Below are 26,984 nucleotides of genomic sequence, written 5' to 3'. Positions count from 1 at the left end.
CGCCCTCTGCCCCCGCTACCATCTTTTATCCCCGAACTCTGTAATTTTCCTCTAGCGACCGTGCCACCACGTCGCGCCGAAATTGGTGTACGGCGGAACGATTTCGTGGAAATATACGTCGTCGTCTAAAAAGAGGGGAATCGGGTGACGGTGACGGTGGCACTTCCACTCCGCGACCTCAGCGGGAGAAAAAGAAACGACGGTAGGAAAGAAAGGAGAATTGGGCGAGAACGAAGACGCGAACGAGCCGAAGGAGAACGACGAGAATTAGGAGAGGAAAGGTAATAAGTAGAGAAGAGCAGAAGAGATCGCGGGAGGGAGAGGAAGCCTCCCCTCGTTCCGGGAACAGTCGTATGATGAGGAATCGTACCGAACGCTCCTTCGCTTTCCTCTCGGAACGGTGATGCGTCCGCAGATGCGCCAATCTCTCTCGCCCCGGTGGCGTAGGGGCGCCGGGTAAGCGTGACAACACGCAACATTTCTTTCTATCATGCCAAAAATGATACACATTGGCCGCGCAGATGGAAGTCATTATTATTACAAAGAGGCGTTTTTGCTGCCCGCCGTCTGTCGATGCCGGATACGTAGACGCGCTGACGACTTACCGAGAAAAGTTCTCTTCTCCCGAGGGGAGGGGGTGGGAAGGAGAATTGATTTCTCTCTTTTTTTTTTCTTTCCTCCCTGTCTCCTTCATTTCTCCGCGAGATGAGATCGGCGCGGACCGAAAACTCGCGATGCGCCCGTTCTCACGTCATTAAAGCCAACTACCACCGATTCCGGCCGCTTTCGCGGAATCGGCGCGATGCGACGGGCACAATGCGCGACGAACACGTGTCGTGAAATCGCGGCCGTCATTTCCACGCGCGGAACACGGGAAAGCGGCGGCTTCCTCGAGCGACTTGATTTCCAGGAAATTCCCGCGTGCCCCGTTGCGCCCGTCGTCGTATTACGTGATGGCTGAGGTGTGCGGACACGCTCCTCCGCTCCCCTCCGCTCGCAGCACCTGCGAGAAAAGCCGGGCGGTGCGCCCGTTGGCCGGGCAAACAATACCGACGATGATGCGCCGGCCCGAGCGCATTGTCCGCCGCGGCGAGTAGTAGTAGGCGGCGGATTTATCTGCCTACTCGTAGAGTCAGGTAGAGACGAGAGAGAAAGAGAGAGAGAGAGAGAGAGAAAGGGAGAAAAAGGGGGAAACACGAAGAGGGAAGGAGAGACCCAGGGGTCCTCGACCCCCGGGACACGTCGCGTCTCCGCGCGGCGGCCGACCGGCTGCCGCCGCCGTCGTCGTCGCCGTCGCCGTCGGAAACGCCGATGGATCTTCCTTTCGTTCCGGGCTGATTTCGCGCGGCCGCCGACAACGCGGTGATCTATCAAACGCCGATGATCTCGCCGGGGTAACAAATCGCCCCAGCGATCCTCCACGACGGGTCCCTCCGGATCGTATTAGCAAATCGTCGTAACGGCTGCGTGCGCGAGATCCGATTCGCGACGGTTCCATCGGCGATCGCCGATCAGCGCTCATTATCTCATCTCGTAATCGTTAAATCTCGTTTGCAAACATGTTAACTTTTCGATCGCCCGGCGCGCTCGGAGAGTGTTACCGAGCCGCGAGATCATCCCGCAATTGAGGAAACGATAACAGTCTAATGTTAGCTGATATGTACCTTAGGCTTCGTACTCTACGACATACGTGAATTTTTTTACAGAATCATGATTACGGCTGTTAGGAATGTCCTGGCATTGATTGACAAGGATATCGGCACTTGAGGAACGTTCGAGGGACGATTTATAATTCCGGATGAGGAAATATTTGCGGTATATTCAAGATGATATTGCAAGTGTCATTGTTATCTGGAAATCTGTATCATCATTAATGGAATTAGATCGTTTACAACATAAAAGTTATTGCCAATCTCTATTTTATTTCAGATCAATCAATCTTATTTGTGTTAGAATTCCTGATGGAATGATTTGAAATATTACGTCCCGATTAAATCTTATTGCAATTTATTAAATATGCAACCAACCTTGCCTCGGTCTTCTAATCTTAATAGAACATCGAAATTAACATGATGTTGGTATATATTTAATAATTTCTAATACGTCATATGATACAAGATAAATGTCACTTACTATCGTAAAGGTGCAAATTTACGATATAAATCTCGCGTGATTCGAAGCTTAAATAATCGATTATCGTTTTATATTTGAAAAAAAGTTCAGAACCCTTCGATTTAATTTTAGGTTGCAACTTGCTCTATCCGGTGCTCTTAGATGCTAAATGATTTATACGGTATTTCGAGAATGCGCTTTATATCGAGCCTATTCCTCTCACAATTCGCGTAACACGAGGAACGTCACATTCTTATTGTCGCTTTTCTCGTCACGTTACGAGATTCCAGGACCTTTATATTTTATCCGAAAGAAGGGTCTTGGGTCATTAATCAATTCGTACGATACAGACCTATCTTCCGAGGCATCTTCGTGAAAAATATTTTCTGACGACCACACATTTCTGCGAACGTGTGTTTCTTTCGTCAGGTCGCAAAATTCCCTCACGGATCTGTCCCATTTGATTATCCTGTTAGACAATCCGTGCGTCGTACCGGGTAGAGGGAAGGGGGAAAATCTTTTCATCCCTTTCGTAAGGCCGACTCTCTTGTTATGATACACGTTCCTAGGAAACGGCACGTTCCCGTGGTCGCTTTTCCCGTCACGAAATTCCTTTGGGACCTTTGGCACGAGGAGGACCCTCGGTACAGGATACTCGTCGTAAGGCCGGGCGCGGAATGAACGCTGACGGTAAGTCAGTTCTTCGCATACCGAGCACTCAGGTAGGTAGGTAGGTAGGTAGGTAGGAAGAAGCACACAGCGGAGGAGGAAGATGAGGAGGGAAAGGGAGCGTGAGGTGTGCGAAGGAGGAAGAGGGAAAGGGAGAGAAAGAGAGAGAGAGAGAGAGAGAGAGAGAGAGAGTCGGCATGCAAGCGAGCAGGCAGGCAGGCAGGCGGGCGAGTGAGCGAGCAGGCAGGCAGGTAAGAGAGTTCGGTATAGTCTAGCTGCTCGCTGCCGCGAAGCGGGTTGAATGCCGAGGCCCCGGTGTATCGGGGCCTGGTACCACAGCGCCGCGGCTCCCCTCTCCAAGATGGCCGCCGCTGGTCGGGGCCCCCCTGACCGAGCCAGGCGAGTCCGCCGGGTTAGGGGAAGGGTAGGCCTCGCAGGTGCCGCCATGTCAGTGCATGCCTAACCTCGAAGCCGCGCGGAACGGACGTTGGGCCCGAGTACGCGACATCTCGTGCTACCGCCGTACCTGCGAAAGGTTTCTCCAGGCTCTCGTCTGTCTGGCTCTCGCGGGCCTTCGCGTCTAGCGTGCGTTGGAGAAGAGAGAGAGAGAGAGAGAGAGAGAGAGAGAGAGAGAGAGAGAGAGAGAGAGACGCGGCTATCGGGGCCACGATTCCTCCGGCTCGATTCTCCGGGGGAAAATAGTCGCGCGAGAGGAGAGTGTGTGAATCCCTGCGGGATCGAGAGAGTGGCCGCTTTCGGGCCGCGCGTAGACGTCGGACACGCGAGAGGAGGGACGAGAGAGTTCGTGATATCGAACGGGCGACGCGGTTCGATCACCGTGCGTCTCTCCTCCTTCCGCGAGAAAGAAAGGCGCGTACGAGCGAGTCGTCGCGTCTGTACCGCGATACCGTGATCGTAAACTTGGCGTAAACTCGACCGTACAAGGTTAATACGATATTTTGCTCCACGATATTTTATTCCGCGCGCGAGTACCGATTGACAGTTCGGAGTGTGTTTTCCCTTCATCGGGATCTCGCTTTTTCCGCTTTCCTTGCATCTGGAAGCTCGTCCCCTGGTTTTGTCACCCCGGTCCATTGACTCCGGCTTGCGAATCGATCGACGTGATTTCAGCGGCCGGTCAGCGAGAATGACAACGTCCGGCCCGTGACAACGTCCTGGGACGAATCACGCGATCGGCGAATCGAGACGGACAATTTCGCCACACGTAGGATCGCGTCGAAGAAGCGCGAGGTGTCCGACGGGACGGCAATACAACGGCAACACGACGGCCATGCATGACGCGGAACGATCGCGCCGGGTTCACGACCGATCGTGCTGATCGGTTATGCCGGTTATCGGAACGTGCATCTAACGCGAGGAATGTGCCACATCTCGCCGTCCGAGGTAACCCGCTGAAGGAGCCCGGCCGAAGGAAACGGGGAAAGCGAGACGCTCTCTAGAAAGGTGGGATGGTGGAAGGAGAGCCGCCGCGGTAATTCGATCGATTTCAATTTCGGACGAACGGAGCGGAATCTCCGCGACGTTGCTATGTCTTCACGGAGTGCGTCGGGCCACGATTCACGCGAGTGCAGGTCGATGACGACGACGATGACGGTGACGACGATGACGACGACGCGGTGAGACAATCGATCACGCCGCTGCTGAAACGCGAGAAAGAGAGAATCGGTACACTCCGCGGGTGAAGTCAGTGAAAGTGATCGCGCGAAAAACAAATTTTTCTTTGCTCAAGGAAAAAACAGTGATATTTGCTTGTGGTTGCTTCGTGTTGGTGTTACAAGAATTAAGTTGAATTGCGTGATAACGATAGTGCCGGTGAAAGAGAGGAGCGCGACAGGGTAGTGCGCGTATCCCGCCGTGGAGGGACACGAAGGACTCGCGACGCCGGGCACGAGGAATCTGTTTCGCTTTGCGTCGCGACCGACGCGGCGATCACGTAGAAAATGGAAAGGTCGAGATAATATCGCAAGTCGAGGAGGAGGAGGAGGAGGAGGAGGAGGAGGAGGAGGAGGAGGAGGAGGAGGAGGAGGAGGAGGAGGAGGAGGAGGAGGAGGAGGAGGAGGAGGAGGTCGTGGTGGAGGAGGACGACCGCGGCGTGGTACTGGAGGTCCCAGGATGTGGCGTCTGCTACTGTTTCTCGTCCTGGGAGCGACCTCTGCCCCAGGCGCGACGCCCGAGCGCGTCAAGCATCTGGAGGTGTCCGAAAACGCGCGACCGGGCACCAGGGTGGGTTTCATCGACACCGACAATCCACCGTATCTGATAGCGCTGGTACCAGGCTCGCCGGTGGAGACCGACCTGATCGTCGAGCCGACGACGGGCGAAATAAGGACACGGGTGCCGTTGGACCGTGAAAATCGAGCGATGTATACCCTGGTCGCGTTGCCGAGCGTGCGGGTGGTTATCACCGTGCTCGATGAAAACGATAACGTGCCCACCTTCCCCATGGACCACGTGGACATTGAGTTCCCGGAGAACTCGCCCCGCGACGCCAAGCGGCCGCTACCACCGGCCGAGGACCTCGACCTCGGCCAGTATACGACGCAACGTTACGAGATCGTGTCGGGCAACTACGGCGACGCGTTCCGGCTGTGGCAGCAGCGCGGTCGCGACGGCGTCCTGTATCTGGATCTGCAGATCGCCGGCTCGCTGGACCGAGAGGTACGCTCCCACTATCACCTGGTGATCGAGGCTCTCGACGGCGGCACGCCACCGCTTCGCTCCCACCTGACGGTCAACGTGACCGTGCAGGACGTCAACGATAATCCGCCCGTCTTCAACCAGACGCGCTACGTCGCGAGCGTACCGGAGAACGCGACCGTCGGTACGCCGGTGCTCGCGGTGAACGCGACCGACGCGGACGCCGGGGACAACGGCCGCATCGAGTACTCCATCAATCGCCGGCAGTCCGACCGCGAGGAGATGTTCCGCATCGATTCGGAGACCGGGATGGTTTACGTGAACAAGGCCCTCGACTTCGAGTCCAAGGAGCGTCACGAGCTGGTGATCGTCGCCCGGGATTGCGGTGCCCAACCGCTGGAAGCCAGCGCTTTCCTCTCCGTCCGCGTGACTGACGTCAATGACAATCAGCCGTCCATCACGGTCATCTTCCTGTCGGACGACGCGACTCCCAAGATCAGCGAGAGCGCGCAACCCGGCGAATTTATCGCCCGGATATCCGTCAGCGATCCCGACTCCCGGACGGAATATTCGAACGCGACGGTCTCGCTGGACGGTGGCGAGGGTCAATTTGGCCTGACCACGCGGGACAACATCATCTATCTTGTAGTAGTCGAGCAGCCGCTGGACCGCGAAGAAACGGCCGTCTACGACATGTCGGTGGTGGCGAGAGATGCCGGCACACCTCCGCTGTGTGCCATGCGCAGCTTCCGGCTGATCGTCACCGACGTCAACGACAATGCGCCCAAGTTCGAACACGACAGGTACGAGGCGCATCTCCTGGAGGCGTCCGAGCCCGGGACATCGGTGCTGCGGGTAGCCGCGACCGATCGCGACGAGGGCGCCAACTCGGCGGTCCGTTACTCTCTGGCGAACGACACGTGGTTCGCGATCAATGAGACCACCGGGCTTATCACCACGGTGACCCACGTGGACTGCGAGGCCGACCCGGCGCCGATCCTAGTGGTATACGCGACCGATTCCGGACGACCGCCCCTCAGCAGCAGTACGACCGTGCAAGTCACCGTCCACGACCTCAACGACAACGAGCCGATCTTCGAGAAGCCGCTCTACAACGCCACCGTGCCGGAGGACATAGCCGTCGGACAGTGCTTTCTCAAGGTAGGATCACAAAAATTTTATTTTTCTTATTGCGAAAACACGCACGTAGGGAAGAATTTTGCTTGGCAGATTTTATAAGTTTTATCAGATTTGAAAAGAATTTTGTTGAATACATCAAAATTATTCTGTAGAACTTTTAAACGCTGCAACAATTGTTTGATCATATAGCAACCAATTTAAATGCCTAAATATATAACAATTTTGAAGACCCAAGCTTATCTTCTATCTGATAAAATTTTTTTATTCGCCAGCAAAAGGCAAATTCTTTTCCTATGGGAGAGATCCGAGGAATCCTTTTACGTTTGAGATTCGGTCAATCGATATACGGTGTCATGTCAAGCCGCATGACGAGCGAAGGCGCGCAGCGCGAGTCTACGATGGGAACCGTTTCGCATCCTGTTAGCATTGTTGCGCTCGATGCGTGAGCGATATGTTTACGTTGCGCTTCTCACACGTCGCGGCTGTGATATCGTGTTTTTAACGCCGCGCTCGCTCGCCCCGCATATGAAGTCGTATATAGCAACGCTAACGGGCAATTGTTTCGTCAGTCGGGTTGTAACGCAAAAAGTTGCAGAATAGGTCCGCGGGCTGTTGCAATTTTGTGAATTGCTTGTCACGCCGCTTGATATCTATATGACGTACGGAATATTTTCCACACTTGTGTTCGGACGTTCGCGAGTGTTACGTCAGACGGACGTAACGCCGTCATCTTCCTTAACAAGCGCGGTACCATCCGTGTCTCTCTTGGCGCGTAATTGATATTTATATTCCGAGAAAGAGAGAGAGAGTGAGAGAGAGAGAGAGAGAGAGAGAGAAGTTGATTTAGGCGTGAGACTGAGGTATTTCGCTATCTTAATTTGTTAAACCACCGCTTTCTCGCGGCGCGAGTTGATTATAGAAAAGTCAGAAGTCGCGCGCGTTCGCGAGCGCGAGATCGAGGTTTAATTGACGTACACTTGAGAAATCACGCTAATCCCTACCGACCGACTCGATCGGAGAAAATCCGTCATCGGTCTTTATGCCGCGGCTTCTAATTGACCCGTCATCGGAATCGATTGCGCGAGACGCTTGCCGACCGTGTTGCGCGACGACGAGCCTCTATAAATTAATATCTTAAATGTCGCGTCGATGCGAGAGAGTGACGTTACACACCCGGTGGATACTTTGCGTTTAACCCTTGCATAAGCCACGTCGTTTCGCGTAAAGTCGCTAAGATTCACATTAAAGGTTCCTTGATGCAGTCAGTGCGGGCGAAAGAGCACGAACGCTCGTAACCGCAGCCGCGGGCCGTCAGGCACGTACGTTAAAGTCGGGAAAGCTGTAATTGGTACTCGCACAGAGAAAGAGAGAAAGAGACGGAACAAACGAGAGACGTATTTTCTTCGACGTATTTCAATTAGCATTGTGAATATATTCGGGCACAATCGGCCCGTTATCGATCATCATTTTGTTTTCTTAGTCCACGCGAAAAGAAAACGGAACGGCGATTCGGAGGTGGAATAAATCCGCGCGATCCACGCTTCATTAACATACGCGGCCCGCGCGTCTTTTTCATCGCGAGAAAAGAGAGGCGGAATAACGAGTAGAAGCCACGAGCGGCGACCTGAATGAGGAAAGAAGCGTTGCGTACGTACGGGCACGCATAGCGGCAACGTGAGTCGCTCAGGTATATGACCCGCGAGGAGCGGAGAGGAGAGGAGAGGAAAAGAAAGGAATGTAGCGTCCCTTCCCGGATGATTCTCCCGCGCCTCGTTGCGTCCAGCGTATCGACCACGCGGCAATCACGGGGAGGAATCCCCCGCTGACGCGTTCGCCTAGTTGCGAGCCTGCCGCATCTGCCGGGGGCGTCCTTTCTCCCGGAGTGGTGTTAGAACGCGAACAAGTTGGTCCCGACACCCGACCGATGGATGCTTCACGAGCCGGCGCCGCGTCGTTACGTCCCGCCGAGCGAGCGACCACGCATTTGTATTGCGGCGCGACGACAAGAGGAAAGGGAAACGTCCTCGGACGGGATAAAGGATCCTCCGGAAAAGGATAAAGGGTAATAGACGGCGCCGCCGCCTTCCGCCCGCGCGCCCGCGCGCGCGCGCGCGCGCGGGCGCATCTCTGAAATTTGAGATGTCGCGTCGTTTTGCAAAGGCGATTACGCGTGTACCGGCTGCGTCGACGCGGCGACGTTACGAGTGATCGTATTACGTTCGTAATCGTCAAAAGTAATATTACACCGTCGCGGCTCCCGCTCGTTTCGGTGTGCGTTGTAACGAAGGGGCTGACTAGTAAGACGACTAGTAAGGGACGTTAGATTCTTCTTGGCTCTTCCCGCGTAGATGTAACACTTCGATAACGCGTTAGAGGCTAATTCGCCGACCGTTAAATCGCCTCGATACACGGTCGATGTGTTTCTCTACGCTTTGACGAAAGGCGATAAAAGCGTTTTTCTCGCCGCTGCGTGCGTTTATCGCGTCGCGATTGTCGGACGGAAATATTCATCCATGACGAGCGGATTTCGCAATAGCGCCCGTCATTCATAGTACCGATTTGTGGGACTGTGGATTCTCGCGGGGAAGAGGGCGAGGGATACGCGAGGCAAGAACGCGAAATGAAGGGAGAAAAGGAATCTCCTCCGCCTTCCTTCTCCCACATCCGTCTGCCTATCTCGCGCGGCCACTCGCTCGACCCTTTTTTGTCCCGCTGGATTGTCATCCGCGTGCGGCGCGGATACGCGCCGCCGAATGCCGATGGAAATTGCACGGGAATAAAGCCGAGTGCATTTTTCAATCGTCGCGCGGAGCACGACGGACGCGTCCAGCGGGGCCCCGCGTGTGCAACGCGACGCCGATGTTAATGTCTGCCCCCGGTACGATATATATTTTATTGGCGTTTCGCTGCCTAGTTCAATGATGATTTATAATTGTTGTCCGCGCGGCTATAATTATTATAATTACAGATTTTTCGTCCGGGGCTCTCGGAACCGGGCTCCGGCTTGGCCCGGGTCCCGACGCCTTCTCTGCTCCATCCCCCTCGATGCACGACTCCACCCCTTCGGTCCTTCGTCTCTCGGATCTCACTCTCCCCCCCCTCCCTATCCCTCCGTACATTTCTTCCGTTCTCTCTCTCTCTCTCTCTCTCTCTCTCTCTCTCTCTCTTGGTCCTGCTTCTTCCATCTCTGTTCCACTCGCCCGCTGTTCTTTCTATCTCGCGAACAGAGACCAGATCTACGGCGGCTCCGACGTAGAAACGGGTTTTGGAAGTTGGACTCGCGCGATGTCGAGTCCTCGCGCTCGGCTCCCGAGAAACCTCTGTCTCTGCTCCCGCCTTCGTTTAGCGGTAAACACGGCCGTTCGATTCCGATAACGATAGGATATCGATAGATTTGTAGATCTAAGCTCGTACGATCGAGAGAGAAAGGCAAATATCGAAGACAATTGTTATTTCCATCGCACTGCGAAACAAAATTAATTCAGCTACGACACGATTTATCTCTTCCGTCCAGTAACACTCGTGATTCGCGTAGGAATCGCGCTTTCAACGAGCGCCAGTCTCCGACTCACGCACATTTATATTTTTCGAATTTAATGCGATATCCGTGCATATTCACGCGTAGAATATAACGGAACGCGTGCGTACACATTATGCGCGGCCTACACGTCGCGGGGAACACTGGTTCCAATTCATCCTCACGCGGGTCTCCCATTATCCGTCCTAACCGGCGACGGAGAATCATTAAGCCACGGCGCCTTTTGTCCGTTTGTCCTATACGCGCGTCCGTCTTTAACAACGAGCTCGGAAAGTACGACGCGGGACTCGAGAAAAACGGCCGTCGTGAGGCGAGGTGTGCTCCACTTCGATACTTTCCTCTCATCCTCCACTCGAGAGGACCGGGAACCATCACCCCCTTCTTTCCGATCGTCGTTACACTTTTCACGGCCACTGCTCTCGAGAGTCGAGAATCGATTACGAATCGGACGATCGCGGTACGTGGCGGTCCCTTGCGAGAGTGAATGCGAGAGCGAGGCCGTTGCACACACACCGCGTGTATATCGCGGTACGAAGTGATGACCGTAATGACTCTAACCACCGTCTGACATCTGGCATTAGGCACTCGGGCTTTCGAGTGGCAACGCCCGCAGCAATTGTTGCCGTTTACGACTGCCGTGCGCGCTCTCCTTCTCTCTCGCGCCAGCGGTTCATCTTCCTCCATTCCTTCTCTATCTCTTCACTCCTCTCTTTTTCTCCCTCTATCTTACTCTCGCTCCCGCTCGAGCGAATCTGGCGATCCGCTTCCTCGTCTCTCTCCACGTATCTCTTCTCTCCCGATCCTTTCTCTTTCCCTCCCGATCTTTCGCTCCGTATCTCTTCTTCTCTCTCTCTCTCTTTCTCTTTCTTTCTCTCGCCTTCCTCGTGCCTCTCTCACCCACTCTCCTCCTCGTATCTCCTTCTCGTTTCCTCTGTCCCGTTCGCTCGCATGTCTCTTTACTCTCTCTCGCTCGTTCCTTCGCTCGCTCCTGGTCTCTCCCTACCTCTCGTTTAGTTCGCTCTCGATCTTACGCGCTATAGACCGCATTCCCGAGCGCAAACGACGGACGAGGCAGAGATATATGTATATGCATTCGCCGTGTTCACCGTTCGCCGCCGCCGTCGCCGTTGCAGTCGCGAAGCGCGACGCGCACGATAACGGCTACTCCGCGATCCTGAAAAGTCATAATTGCGATATTTATATTCGCGCTACTCGCGCGATCGCCTCACCGACAGGTGACGTTCACTCTTGCATTCTTTCGGGGCGAGCGAGCGAATGAACGAGAGCGCGGGCGCGAGCGCGCGCGGCCGCTTATTTACGAGCGGATTATGCAATCGAGCGTGCTGCACACTCGACTCTAATCGTAATACCGCGCCACATAATGCGAATCTAGTCCTCTTTTTTTTTTGTCTTCCAGAGTCTGGCTCTCGCGCGCTCGAATTGCAAAACGTGACACGCGCTCGTTAACCCGCGAACGCTCGCGACGCGTGGCTTTAAATTAAAATGGTGAATATGTAATGATGACTATAGCGCGCATAAATACGCGTTTATATATCCTAGAAGATTGGAAGTGAAAATACGCGGAAGTCGCTTACCTCCAGACTATCGCGATGCGGTATTCCTGATATCCAAATATGAATTACGCACATTTTCATGTTTCGTACCAAAAGTAATTTCCATTTATGCAAATTCGCTTTATTATGTATGTGTTGACAGCGTAGTTGTCGAATTAAAAAATCTTTCACAGAATCATGCGGGTTGCGCAAGAATCTCGCACAGCGCCCAATGTAATAAATTAGACACGTGTTGGATAATGTAAGACTTAAAAAACGATATTTCATATAATTATCGCGCGATAATAAAATGATTTTCGATTTTGACGAGTTAAGGCGAAAAGGGTGAATGATGCTCGACTGACTAACTTTGAGTCTCCGTAATGCGTTTATAATTTTTTTTTAAATCGGTGATTAATTCGCGCTTTTGTTACGAACATTCGCAGACAAATTGTACCCATCGATACTTGACTGCCTCAAAAAGTCGTTAACGCGATTTAAGCGACTTGGCGACCCTGAGAGCGATTTTATTCGTATCTTTCGCTGTATCATTTCGCGGTCGTTTGCGCTCGCTTTAATTCTCCGTGCTGAAAATCCCGCTGCTTAAATCGTGCGAAAGTATGCCGCGAGTGCGTGCGATATGCGTAACGCCAGCCGTTCTGCATCTTGGGAATAATAGAGAGTCGGATCTTGATCTTCGGGATAGGCAGTAAAAAAAATGGATAGAACGGGAATAATGACTTATATATCGCATGGCCGCATCGCGCGGAACAATTACGGATGTTAGAAAGTCCCTGTTAAACGAGGTGATCTTACGTGCGTTAACTAAATTTCTTCTTTTAGAAATTTCAACCCGTTGGAAGATGTGATCCTTGTTAGTAACGAGAAGCGAATGAACACTTGAGCAACAACGGACTAATAACGGGCCGAATGTCGTTTTTCTTGAAAATATTTCTACGTCGCCGTTTCTTGATGTAATATGAATATCTTCAGCAATCGGAGTCTGCGTGTCTCATCACGAACTGCGGCGATTTTCTCTCCGTAGAAACGCTCTCTCCCGTCGACTAATTCGCGCTGGTCCGCTAGCTGAAAATATTGTAAATGCCAACGGGGCGGCGATCGTTTAGCGAAGAAAAGAATGGGATTATCCTTATCGGTGCTGCTGATTACCATCATTTTCTCGCGCTCCTAGCAGCACCGCGCGCGATAACCATCCGTTATCGTGTTTCCCGCATGTCCCTGGATTACCCAACGTTCTCCTCCTCTCCTCTCCGATAGCGGTGATATCATCGGATAACTCGCCGTCCATTCCACGGCCAAATGTATAAAAATACCGTTTAAACAATCGCGAGAAAAGGCGAGACTTCTCCCCCGTAAATTTCGTGGTGGGCAACAGGAGAGCGTTGCGCGAAGAAGCGGGAGGCTCGCGGAGACTCGGCTGCCACACTTTCAATGCGAGTCTTTTTCCGCGTGTTACTCCGCCGCGGCGGTTAATGTTACCCACCGGGGTGGGAAGACCGCAATTCCCGGGGCGGAGAAATTCCCGGGAGATTATTCTCCGCCGCGCGCGAGATCCCGCGAAAAATTCGAGCTTTAGTGCCGCGCCGGCACCCTTTCAAAAATCACCTTTTCACACGCGCGCACGCGTGATACCTGCAACGGCGCGGACAAACGATGCCGACTGGCTATCGGGCCGGCGAGGAGAGCAGACGGTAAGAAGGTGTGCACGTCGTAAGAAGTAGGTGATTGCTCGAGAACTCCTACGAGAGGGCCGGGACCGGGAATTGGCGCGCTCTCGAGAGTCTACGGTGCATAACGCCGTTAAGAAGAACGGCTCGTAAAATCCTTGGCGAGCTCGGCCGGGCTCATACGGCCGGGACAAGTCGAGAAAAATCCCTACCGCTCTCCACGCGATTGTCCGATATCCCTCCTTCCCCTCGCGTTGTCATTACCAAGAAGATTACAAGCGCGCCCATTAAAATCACTTCGCAACGATTTGCGAGAGATTTATGAAATTTCGAAGAAATATCGCAGCTGAGTGCTTTCGTAAGATTGATCTAGATAAAAAAAAAAAAAAAAAAAATAGGAGATGATTAATGCTTTAGAACGTTCTTTCCGAACGATTGTAACGATTATTGACTTTTAAAATGTTATTTTTAATGTAATGAAGCAGGAATAAATTAAATAACTTTTACGCTTAATTCTTTAATCACGCGTGTATATTTGTAAATGTCTGGTATGGAATATCATAAAATCATCATGTTAATGAATGAAGATAAGTGGACGCTCTTTGACAGTCTAATTAGCGCTTATCACAATTTCGCACGTAAAATATACTGTTTTATGTGCGATCAGATTCAATAATTTTTTTTTCTGTCGGAAAAACAGATGTGCAGATTTCTCTTCGGGAGAAATTGAAATTTCTCGCGAGGAACTTGTAATCGGTTTTAAAAATTAAAAACCGGTGGATCGATGGAAATGCGTGTGATTAACATTATATTTCTCATTTTCCGTGCGTTCCCCTTTCTCGGGCGAGCGGCTCAATTAAGTTATAACAAAGATTCGAGGATGAGGGACGATTAAGAAACTCTCCGGAGAGTGCCGAGGGCGTTAAAACGTTAAAATCGGGGCCGCGTATCCCGATCGAAGTCGGTCACTCTCGATCGCTCCGTGCCAAGGAGCCCGCGGCTGCATCCGAGCGTTTTCCTCCAAGTTTTACGAAACAAAGAGAGGGAGAGGGCAGAGGGAGGAAGTAAGAGGGAGACGGAAGAGAGGTCGATCTTTAAGAGCGTACATGCATCGAGGCGTCGAGGAGAGAAAGCGCTCGATAGGCAGATCGGTGCCGGGTAGAGAGAGGTAGGAACAGTCGATGGACGAAGGTGTGAGAGAAGAGGGACGGGAAACTGCGTGTGAGCCGCACTTTCCAATGCACTTGGTACGACCGGGAAAGTGCAAACGGCTAAGCCGAGCGTAGACCTCGTTCGCACCGGTGCGTCGGTGCGCGTGAAAGACGCGTTTGCCCTAAACGGAAAGCGCGGTTTCGTGGAAATTGGAATCTCGCCGCGACGTGCGAAAGTTCCTCCGTTCGGGAAACAAATAAACATTCGCACGTTCCGCCGATGAGGAAGACGCGAAAATTTAAAATCGAAGCGTCAGCTTCAAAAGAATTCAATTAACGTAACATTAACGACCAGACAATACGCTCTCGCTCAGATAGCCTTTTACGATACTCCTTTCTATCTGTTGGACCGTACGTTTTTTGATTTGGGAATAAAGAAAATTTGTTCGCGAATCGGTCAATGCCCGCTTTGCGGAATCCGAAGGCCGCACGCGAGATCGGATTTCGTGAGCTCGGCTTTACACTTAATTTCACGATCGATCATCGGCGATCCCACGTCCCACGGAGGATTTTCTCCGCCGCACGATCGAGCTCTGGGCGCATTCCGCCGCACGCATCTCGTCCCGCGACCGACGCGACCGGCTGCAACGCTCAGAGGGAAAACCGCTTCCCGATCACGGTGCACGGCTGCAGGAAAGTCGTGTAGGTGGTCGTGTGCGCGACTTGATTAGCCCGTCGATAGGACGGACGGTTATGCATGTGGAGCAGTTAACGAAGCACTTGAGAATTTCTTCTCGGTGCCAGAATGCCATTAGACGATTTACATATACTCGGTACTTCTCCTGCATATATTAATGGCTGATGTAACGTAATGGCTCAAGAGTAACGTGTCAAATACCACTTTCAATTGATAATCTTAATCGCGATATTATTAAACGCGTGTCTCGTCGATCGTCCGTATATTTAAATCCTTTTTTTTTCCCTCCTTACTTTTCCCAACTTGTCGTTAACGAGAACGTTACGAGTTTGCTTAGTGACGAATTGCTAATAAGAACTGGCTGGTTATTAGGGAAATTTTATAACTTATATCTTATTATATTCTATAACTTGTGAGAGAAAGCGATGGCTATGTTGGTAAATTACCTCCACTCGCGACGTACATCGCGAATTACATTTTATGAAAATAAAGAAGTATTGAAATCATTTGTAAAACTAGTTAAATTGTTTTGTGGTATACGATCGTATTTTCTATCGCGTAACATAATTGATAAGCGACACAGCTATCTCACAATCAATATTTTAATACCGAGGTTGCCATACTTTTCAAGTTAAAAGAAAGTAAAATTGATTTGAATAAATTGCTTTAGAGTAAATTATTAATCTAACATTACATCTGAAAGAATAAGATTTAAATTTGATTTAATTAGCAAGTCAAAATTATGATTTAATTATATTTTTCTCTTGGTTTACTAAAATCATAATTTTATTTCTCTTAATACATAAAAACAGACAAAAACAATGATAAATTAATAATATCTACGTAAATACTTTTTCGATTAGGATAAGACAATTTTTTTTTAATGAATATTAGATTTAATGTACGTAATAAACGAAAATAGTGAAGATTTTTTTATAAGAAATGAAATTTATGTATAATAAAATTCAATATTTAGATTAAGTAAAAGGCGTGAGAAATATGAGTAAACGAGTTTTTGCTTTAAGGAGTATAAATTGCTGCGAGTACATGCATGTACAAAATGTCCATTTCTTTTCGGTACATCAAAGGAAAATTCATTACATTCGGACAATTCAGATTTTTCGTTAATATTCGTGCGCGATCGCTCCGCATAACTGCTCTTTTAGGTAACGGATCGAGGATTCCTTTTTTTGTTACGACCTGTTATTGTAAACACGCGCTCGGCTTTGTTTACGTTCGCGTGGCGAGACTTGGCCGGCAGGCTGCTCTCTTACTGTGTTATTACCTCTCGCGATGCGTTCGCGGCAACTGCTTCGAGACACCGCTCGGAATTATTTCTTAGAATTCTTTATTCTTACAATTGTTAGTCGAACGAAATTGATTGATTTTCCGTTGTTAACGTCTCGTAAACGCATCAAAGTGATCATTATTTAGCAAATAATGTCTTGCATTATGTTTTCGTTATAGTGCTGTACTAAAATACGCGTATCAAAATCGCATATGCCGTGCAAAGTGCCGCGTGATATTAATTAATACGACCGTAATTAGTTGTGTTTTCGGGAATGAGAGTGTTGTGAGAGTGCGACGAGAAAGTCTGAGACGAGGAGAAGATGCCGAGGACGTCGAGGAGATTTTGGGACATCGGGCAGAGTAAGCCAGATAAATAATTTATCATCTTTTATTTTAATCGTTATTTGAGATTAATTACTTATGACTATTTTACGTACGTAACTTGTTGTCTATATTTCTATACGAGTATTCCTAATTTTAATCAACCTCTGAAGTATATGTATGTATGTATCTCTGTTGTAACACTGTGTGGGATACCTTGTATATCTACCGTGAGTAATGATTGTTAAACAAAAAGCGTTATCGAGCACCGGAGCTGCGTTCATTCTCTTATAATAAAGTGTTTCCTTACTTTATCATATCGTGAGGCTAAAACAAAGAATTGCCGTATCAAGGCTAACGTATCAACAAAATCGCAGGTGTTACGAATTATGATCCTTCTAGTAATGCGATCGGGCGATAAGAAACGATAAACTACAAGAACAAGTTAAATTTTTCACGGTACGCGATGTGCGTTTTTTGTATGCGCCGCTTCTATTATTAGATACGGATTAAGCCTTCCGCGTTCGTCCCAAGTTATACGTACCCCGTCGGACAAGGGATATCAGACGAGGAAGATACAGGTGCAGGATACACGGGTAGAACGGTCACAAATTTATCGCGGGGGAGTTAAATATTTAAATAGCAATTACAGTTCTTGGTTGGTACGGCGGGCTGGCGTGTTATAGCACTATAATCCAGTAAGAAACGGCGCGAATCGCTCAATTCAGGGTCAGTTAACCCAGGCTGCTCCGGATTGAGAGCGGCTTCTTCCGAGTTACACTTAATCCGTTCCGCGCTCCCATCTCTCGTGCGCGATCCCGCGGAAAACCGATGGCTCTCCGCGACGGTGTAATCGGAGATAAGCGGTAAGAAGAAGCGCGGCGAGATGCGCCGAGTGACGACCTCGATTGACCCGTCGATTCGTCACGGTTCTCCACCGCCGCGGATGGGAAGAGAAGGAGAGAGAAAGGAGAGAGTGAGAGAGAGGCTCGCACAATTAGTCGGATAAGGTGCAAGATCGGAGGATCGTGCGCGTCAAGTGGAAGCTGACGTCACAAGCGAGCGCGAGGGTACCGAGAGTACGAGCGGATTCTGCGTGCGTGCGTGCGTGCGTGCGTGCGTGCGTGCGTGCGTGCTCGCTCGCACGCTCGCACGCTCGCACCCTCTTCCGTGTGCGCGCGCCGGCCGACGATAATACACGCGAGACACGCGTGTTTCACTAATGGATTCCCCTGGCCGCGGGGCCGATTCGTTTTCGTCGCGTCATCCCTACGCGGAATTTGATTAATTACGACCGCACGACTGGCTCGGTAATTACTTTCCGATAGGATCCGCGCCTCTCTTCTCACTCCCGGCCAATCATCTTTCCCCATTCTGCTCTTCCCTCGTCCCTCTCGTCCCGCGTCCTCACCTTGATCTACCCGCACGTTCTCGCTTTAACGGAAATTCGCCGTTACGCCGGTCGATCGATAAGACCGATAACTCGACAGATCGCGTTTCGATGCGATACTCGGATGGATACTCTTCGTCCCCCTATTTTTTCCCCCTATTCTTCCTCCGTCGTCGGAAGAGCTCATGAAAGATTTTATATTGTTCCTTCGAGATCGTAGGCTTTTAACTCTGATATTCTCTCGTTTATACGGGAATTAACGCGCGGAACGCCTGGTATTTCTTACTAAGCTTTGCTTTCTTCAATCGAAGAATAACTTTTCTTCGGGAAATAAAATTTCAGCTTACAGTGACGTTGAAATAGAATTTCGCGAGTAAATTGTAAGTGAGACAAATTTAATAAATATCATTAATATTGTTGGGCGATCTTGATGATCTTGACATAATCATTACAGCTCTCCAGTATAGACATAACGCGAAATGGTATCGTTAGCGGTAATTATATTTCGTTTATAAAACGCGCACGTGAATGATTTATTTTATTAAAATATACAAGAGCCCATCTCTGACAAGATAATCATTTATTTATCTTCATTTACATATGGGCGCAGAAAACAGGTCCGGATCAATCCGGTAACTATAACATTGATCCGCGTGTAAAATTTATTTCCCGCTGCGATCGCGCGGCGAATTTTTATTTAGCGTTATATTATTCGAACGAGGAGAGAGATGCGAATTTAACTCTCGCGCTACACCGTAATTATAGCATAACGGATCGTCTAGGATTTCCTGGAATTATTCCGATATTACTGGGGCAATTCTCTATTACGCGTGATATACGATCGGTTCAACCACCCGCCCTGATTCTCTCCCTCTCGCGCGCGTGCATCCTCGCTCTGGCGTTTACGACTCGATAGACTTCGTATATACGTCCACGAGTTTCTCTCCCGGAGAGGCATCTCCCTTTTCTGACCGCTCAAACTTTCACGGCGAATAAATCCAGAAGCTAAATCCGATTTGGCTCGGCCGTTTTGTGCCAGCGTCGTCGTTTGCTAAAACACGCATCAACGTTCTCGCGTTCCTGCGCGATTTAAACGTCGCGATCTGATATCTCAAATTATCTCGTGTCAATCAAGCAAAAACAGAGCGCGCTCTGGGAATTCCGTTCCTTCGAATGCGAGGGGGGGTGGGAGGGTTAAATCGAGATTCCTGTTTGATTTCCGCGAGACGAGGAGCGATTAACGCGACGAGTAAAAGCGCGAGAGGTAAAATCGCGAAGTCGAGGGGATTAGCGTTTACATTACATCCTGTAACATCCTGTAACATCCTGTAACATCGAGGCTAATATCTTCGCGCCGATGGTATCCCGGCCTGCCGATGAACCACGATGACCCTCGAGCGTCTCATGCCTCTCGCGGTTCCGCGCGCGTGCTCGTAAATAAAGGCCGTTCTCGTAAGCGAGAGGAATCGCGCGAAAACTCGTCGCGTTCTAATTTACGAGCGTTTAAGGCTCGTGCTACAAGCGTATATCATTAGGCGGCGATAGAGAGATGCCGCGAGACATCTTTTAACGCCTATCATCGTAGCGCTGCGCCATCCGGTGACGATAACGACGTTACAATGACGCGAACAATTCGCGCGGACTAATCGCGCCTGCGTGATCGACTTTTAATTAGGCTCATCGCGTTCAATCAACGAGCTGTTTGCACAGAGCCGTAAATGACCGCGCGAGATCCGTCGGGTACGTTGATATCGTTGGTGATTACGAAGGAGATATTTGCAGACAGCATAATGCGGGTTTGAGTGCCTACCGCGTTGCGGATACGACAAATTATCTTGCGAATTTTGTTATGCTTTTACGACGAAAGCATTTATTAGGCGGATAAATACACGTCGGCAATTTCAACAAGCGAGAGCTATTAATCATGTCCTGTTTGCGTATCGTTTGCGATATTGATGTTGAAAATTCAAACGTGATATGATAGGTGGTGGTTATGTAATAGATGGATAGATTAATTTATAGTTTCGTTGATACCTTCGATGTGTGAAACATATTTTGATAAGTTCAAGTGGCGAGAGTATCTTTTCAGTTGTTCGATTTGTGTCGAGCGTAGAAATTGTCGTCGTTAAGGAGCGAGGACAGATAGAATTGAAACGATTTGCGTTATCACGCAACGTTTCAATTAGTCGTTTTCTCAGACGGAAATTGTTGACCTTACCGCTCTCGATGTGATATTTCGATAAGTAATCGTATGCGATGATATCATTAAACCCAAGGGTATCAATGCAATTTCGCCAATCACAGGCAGGTCGGTCTCTCGCGGTATTGCTTATCGTACGACTAAGATATCGTGAAACTCGCTAGTATCGCAACTCGCGATCGATTACCCTTTTGTATATTGGCTACTCCTCGATGAATAAACGTATGATTTACGTTTACGCAACAAGCACCATTGATATGAGCGCGGCTTAGAATGAAATGTCATCATTATTCTATTCAAGTCAAGTTCGACCAACATCGACGAACGGTCCCGAGGATTATCGCTCTCGCTGCAGGTTGCGGATTCTCTCTCGACATGCCGGGGTATCGCGCACGGTTCATTCAATACTCCGTCGAATTGACGTTCAAATCGCGTTTAAGAAATTAGAATCCCACTAAATACGTGGAATTTTAGTTTTAATTTCGGCGGGCCCTCGCGAGTGCCGCGACGCGACGCGGTGAGACGAACCCGGGAGGCGAGCGAGACTTTTAATTAAGCCGACGTCCAATCAAGCCGACGTCTATCTACCGTTGTGCAGCTCGTTCGTTCCCGGTGCATTTCCGCGTTCCCCGAGCACCGCGGGGTTCAGCTCCAGGTGAGGCTTCCGCTCGCCGCTTGTCGGCTTCGCTGTCCGGTCGTGGAAGAAGGACGTCCTCCCGAGACTCCTCGTCGATCAGGTCAATCCACTCATTCGCCATCTTTGGACTCGGAAAATTTCTTCCCCGAGCAAGCTCTCTCCTCTCCTCTCTCGTCTCTCTGCCTTTTTACGTTTAGTCTGTCTGTCTATTTATAAGTCTTTATTTGCTCTTATCGGCGAACTTGGAAAATCATCCTGGAAGCGATCTGCTGTTTGTATAATAATTAAATTGGCGGATGGACCGAATGAGATCATTAATACGACGACCGTTTCTGACTTTACGTCGCGTATGCGCGTCTTGAGATGCTCGGAATGCGGCGTTTATCGTCCGGTTACGAGTTACATGTATTCCTCCGTTTATCAGACCCAACAATGTCTTTTTTACTTATCAACGCTGATAACGCTAGTGAGTACTGAGTGATAACCGAGGAGCCCAAGTATCGCGATGTCTTTGCGCGTAATATATTTCTATAAATTCGCATCTCGGGCTACCGAAAGGAAAAAACATCGTCCCCCTTTTCGAATCGTCCGCCTTTAAAGTTTCTATACATCTGCATGATCAGCATAAAGCTGGCGGAGATGCGAATCAAATAACCAGTTACGATTCGCTCGCCTCTTTAACGGGCTTTTAGAAAAGGTGATAGAAAATTGTGCAAGTAATTTTCTATTCTCGCGATTCCCCTCCTTACGTGGGGGGAGAAGGGGAGGGGGAGGGAGTTGCCCCAAACACAGCTGAGGCTGGGGAAAGCGTATCTCGCGATTTGAATGGACGTACCTCGCGGTGCCATCAATGATCAAGAGAGAGGTCATAGAATCGTCGTCATCATCGCCGTCGCTATGTGACCTTGCTGCGTCCCTGTGGCTTTTCGACTTGCATAACTAGCTCTGGTTCATCCGCCGGACGAGAATCGGCACGATGCGGTAATACGTCTGAATACGTGCTAGAGAGAAAGACGCGAGGGAGGGAGCGGCGGGAGGGCGGCTGGGCCGATGCGGAGGACAACTGGCGCAGGGTAGGGGAGAAAAGGAGGAAGAGGTAGCGAGGAGATCCGAGAAAGAGAGAGAGAGATAGTCCGAGCAGCATCAGACTAACAGCAGGTGGTTGGTTGGCTTAAATGCCTTCCCGGGAATCGGTTCAACATACAGAGTGTCTCAGAAATCACGCGCTATTTCCGGACGTATATCGATCGAATAAAAATGACTGCCGATTGATATTTTTTTAATATGCTAACGATGATGAATAAAAAAAAAAAAGATTATAGTAAATTTGATTTTAAATAAACAAACTGCATTACATATGAATTTTAATTTATTATATGAATTTTGATCAGTTTTTATAAGTAGAATCTCAGGGTTCGTCGAGAGAAAATATGCCGCGATAATTTTGATACACTCTGTACACACGCGTAGGCGAACTGTAATACTGGCATCTTTCTCATCTCGAGAATACACGCGTGAAAATGCGTGTATGCGTGCATATACGGGCGCCATAAGTCCGATCCATGGCACTACGTGTCGCGCGGGGGCGTGCATTCGCGTGCACGTCGCCTCATTTCTTAGCGTCCGATAATCGCTATGATTTTCTCAAGAAGGGCATTCGAGAGGTCGGAAATGAAAATATTATCTAGTATCTGACTCCGCGCGATTCTCCCAAAGCGGACTTCGGAATGCATAGAACCAGGAAGTTCCTGGGCAATATATCGCCCGTGCCGACGAGGTTTATGCAAGAGTCAGGACATTCTACCTTATATTTGCGATACGTTGCTTGAAGCAATTACTGATAAAGTATGACTTAAAGTACGCCTTCATCACCCGTGCGTTATCGTTGAGCGTATCAACTGTTCATATTATTCTTTCCCCGGAACCGTGAACAGTAAGTGCATCTGGAAATAGCATAGATTCCTCCTTTCGTTTAACTATTGCGAAAAATAGACTTTTATTAGATTGATATAGGGAAATGGGGAACGAGATAAGAAAATCCAATTTATTCCGAAACGCAACGGATATTAATAAGTAAACGTTTTCACAACGTTTGCAAACGCTTATATACGGAACGTTGTGGGATCCGATGCATTTTTAAATGGCCGTGCTTTCGCAGCCTCGAATCGCACTCGCGAAATTGCATTTTAAAACGCCGCCCTGCCATTTATAATACTTCGCTACCATACTTCCGCTGGCTACCGCAATCCGATCATCGGCCACGCTCTTCCAAAGCCCTTTATCTTCTTTCATCGTGACGCGTTCAGGCCGAAGTTACGTGGAAGATCGCTCACGATCTTCGTCGAAGTCTTGACTTTCGAGAGAGGAGAAGCACGACCACCTGTCGTCTAGCCTCGTACGCCTCGTGACGTACTTTGTCCGCAGGATGTTCTCGGGTGGCTGACGTTCCCCTGCGCGTTATGCGCGTGTCGATGTATCTCTCTCTCTCTCTCTCTCTCTCTCTCTCTCTCTCTCTCTCTCTCTCCTTGCCACATTACGCGTCTGTCTCGCGTGATATTTCGCGTCTGATAATCTCTGACGCGATGGAATTTACAGCGCGGTTAGAGCGTGAAAACCGAAGCTGCCGAGCAACAATTATTTTTATCACACTTATCAATTTTACAGAATATTTTTTATTCGGATGAAATCAATGTTTGCGTTTTTACTTTCGTCGGGAAACCACTTTGCGTCTCGCAAAGTGAGATATGACAGCGTCGAAGAGGTAGCGTTCGATGCTCCAATACCGAATGCTCGTGACGAATCGGTTAATCTGGGTCAGAAAAAAAATTCAGACTTCAAACTCGCTTTGTTCTGATTGTACCTGGTTGGCCGAGGCTTTAGGTATAGCTACGTAGAAGAATTTCAGGATCGCCGGTTCTCTGTCTCGATTATATGCGTAACCGACTGAATCTTACGTCACACGCTCGTTATTATTGTTGGCCGACAATATGGCATGGTTATTGTATGGCCATAACTGTAACTTGACCCTCGTTACCGGAATGATCTCTACCGAAACGAGTCGCCAGAAGTAGGTTGTCGGGTTAGCGCTATTCCATATATTCGAGCGGTCGTAAGCGACATGAGATTAATTACAAGGACGTACTGTGAGAAAAAGACCAGCTGTTCCGAAACAAGATGAGGTCTGTCATTGCGCAATACGACTCTTTCGTTCGTTGAATGGAGCTGCGCGTATTATATGTCTCACGACTATACGCATATCGATATCGATTTCTTTCCTTTTCCCTGTCGCTTCAAATTTTTTATCAGAAATTTCCGTACCACCTACGATATCACTTATCGAATTAAAAAAATATCGCTAAAACATAGCTTTAAGCTTAAGGAAAAGAGACGCGGCTTTACGAGACTGCGGCCTATTCTTCAGAAGTAGCAGCTCGTTAACACGTGCTTTCCCTTGCGTCACGGTTTCGCCGATTATGCGTGGGATGCAATCGGTGCGCGGTGCATTGCGTACGCCGCAATAACGCGAGCGTACGTGTCGATCGATTTACCTCGACGGTTTAAAGCGTGCAACGATTTCGTACGAGGTATTGGCGATCGTAATTGAAGATCCGGAGGATACGCGTCGGTGTCGGTGCATAGGCATGAATACCGTTCACGTCGCTTCGCCTCGTACGAGCCTCGTAATGCACGCGACGCATGAATGACGGCGCGGCGTGCAACGGCGTCTCTCCGCCTCGTGTAACTTGAGCCGAAAGTCACCTCGGACTCCTTTCTCGCGCGCGCGACTCTCTCCTTCTCTCTTTCTCTCTTTCCTTTCCTCTCTCCTCGACGCTCGTGCGTCATGTAACGCGCTCGGATGCAGGCGCGTCACCGTCGCATCCGCGTCGTTCGCCATTCTCGTAACCGATGGAATGCGTGTTGGTGGCACGTGCTGTGTCGAGGAAAATATTGATGTTTACCAGCGAGAGATTCCGTTTGGTGTTTGCACCGCTGGTATAAGCGGCGTGTGCATGCGTTTCTCTTTCTTTCTCTCTCTCTCTCTCTCTCTCTCTCTCTCTCTCTCTCTCTCTCTCTTGAGATCAATAGGTCCCGATATTTTCAAACTCGCGATCGGATAATTGCGAAACTGGTTTCTAACGCCCGTATTTACACGGGCAAGTGGCACGATAAGTTCGACGCCGTGTCGTGTCTATTATACGCATGTTGTCTCGATCTCGAATTATTGTTCCATTTTGTTCATACAACATCCGAGACATCCTGCAAAAATCACTCGCGAGTGATGACGCTGAGACTTTCCCGCGCAACACGCTTCTTTTTTTTTATTTTAACAGAGTTGAAACGGTCTCTCTCTTAAAATTGCAACTTTATGATCAAGCCGTCTCGTTTTTACTTTTACATCCACTTTTACACGTGTATTTTAAATCGCTATGACGACGTGATTAATTCTTCGATTTGAGTTTATAATTGAAGTGTCCGCTTACAATATAAGGCACTTTCACCATCATATTTTCCCTCCGAGGTAAATAAGCCTGCAACTGAGCGCGGATACCGCGTCGGCGCGAGCGAGTCCGAGCGCAATTCTCTCATAGCAAGGCCAACCGCGGCATTATAACGTACGCGAATAATTTCGGCTCTTAATGCGTAATGCGTGCGTATAAATTTGAAGGACGCCGTCGCGCGCGTCGCCGTTCGCGCAGCTATGTTTGTATTAAATTTCGCTAACGAGATTCGAAAATTAAGATAATCGTCGTCGTCGCGGGATTGCCCGTGACGTTATCCGGGCGAGGTCAGCAGCGCGCGGCTCTTCGATGCCTTTCACCTTCGCTGCACCGCGATGATATACGTGTGCCGGCCGAATCCTTAATTGGAACAGATAAATATCGCGACTGAACGTCTGATTATAACAATCGCGTTCGCGAAAATTTATCGCGGGGTCGAAATAGCGCGAGCGTACCGGCACGATAACACCGTCATATTTTTCCACGTCGACGACTTTCGGAGGTTTAATTGAACGTTGCGACATAACATAATAGCTCGCGAGTTCTCGTCACGATGTGAAAAAAGGGTATATGTTCGTCGTGCAAAAGTGAAACGTTACCCGCGAATTATGAGGGATGAATGCGAGAGAATTAAAAACACGACGCTGACTTTGGATATAAATTATTAATACTCATGAGCTCACAAGGTATACGATCGCTATAACGAAACAGTTCTTTTCTCTCGGCTGATTTTCGTATCCAGACTCTCTCGGAAAGATACTCCGCAGTTCTTTCTGTGTGAAATATTTAATCTCATTTCATTGAATGAGGAAAGGAAGAAATTGCGATAATTAGCGCGTAAAGCGGGATGTCTGTAGGTAATAATGTCACGAGCGCATCGAATTAGCAGAAGTAAAACCTTTATTTATTCGGTATAACATTTTTTCGCGTGAGACGACATAATAGTCTTCACGCATACAAATTCGGGAGGAAAAGGTTAAGAAGAATGTCATGGAATAAAAGCTTAATTTGCCAGTGCACGCGCTTATTCTTCCCGAGATTTCATCCGAGACAAGATCCCCTCGGACATGATATGAAATTCAGGAGGGGGAGAGGGAGAGACAGACCGCCGATCGAAAGTAAAAGTTCTCTCTCTCTCTCTCTCTCTCTCTCTCTCCGTCTGTCTGTCTGTCTATCTGTCTGCGTCTTGCTCTCTTCTCAAAGCTGTCTCTCGGTTCTGCGTACGCAAGAAAGATCACGGTAGAACGCGTGGGTAAGAGAACCGCATTGGTTCTCGAGAACGCGCGGGGGGGGGGGCCCACACGGTGTCGAGAGGGGCCCGCATTCGTTCCGCGGAGAGCCGAAGGATACGTTGGAAATGCCGGGGATTCGCTATCAGATATTCGTTACTCACATCGGACCCTCTTCCTCTTCGCCGTTTCCTCTCTCCTCTCCCCGCTCC

General features: G+C 49.4%; 1 protein-coding gene across 6 annotated transcripts in view; it reads left to right on the top strand.

Annotated features, from left to right (window-relative positions):
* ds (dachsous cadherin-related 1) overlaps positions 1–26,984 on the top strand; it is a 305,901-nt gene continuing 278,917 nt past the window's right edge. For 3 of the 6 annotated variants that reach the window (XM_089081628.1, XM_089081632.1, XM_089081627.1), the window contains exon 1: positions 16,501–16,856. Coding sequence is in view for 1 of the 6 variants with exons in the window: in XM_089081625.1 (XP_088937751.1) it covers positions 4,915–6,600 (1,686 nt within the window). In the remaining 5 variants the exon portion in view is untranslated. Of the gene's footprint in view, positions 4,769–4,843; positions 6,601–16,500; positions 16,857–26,984 lie in introns of those variants that run through there. The other 3 variants (XM_089081633.1, XM_089081631.1, XM_089081625.1) reach the window with 2 other exon arrangements.

This window comes from Pogonomyrmex barbatus, unplaced genomic scaffold, assembly GCF_055798465.1.
Source record: "Pogonomyrmex barbatus isolate J1 unplaced genomic scaffold, ASM5579846v1 scaffold5, whole genome shotgun sequence".
Taxonomy (NCBI): domain Eukaryota; kingdom Metazoa; phylum Arthropoda; class Insecta; order Hymenoptera; family Formicidae; genus Pogonomyrmex; species Pogonomyrmex barbatus.
This window is presented reverse-complemented; position numbering and strand designations above follow the sequence as displayed.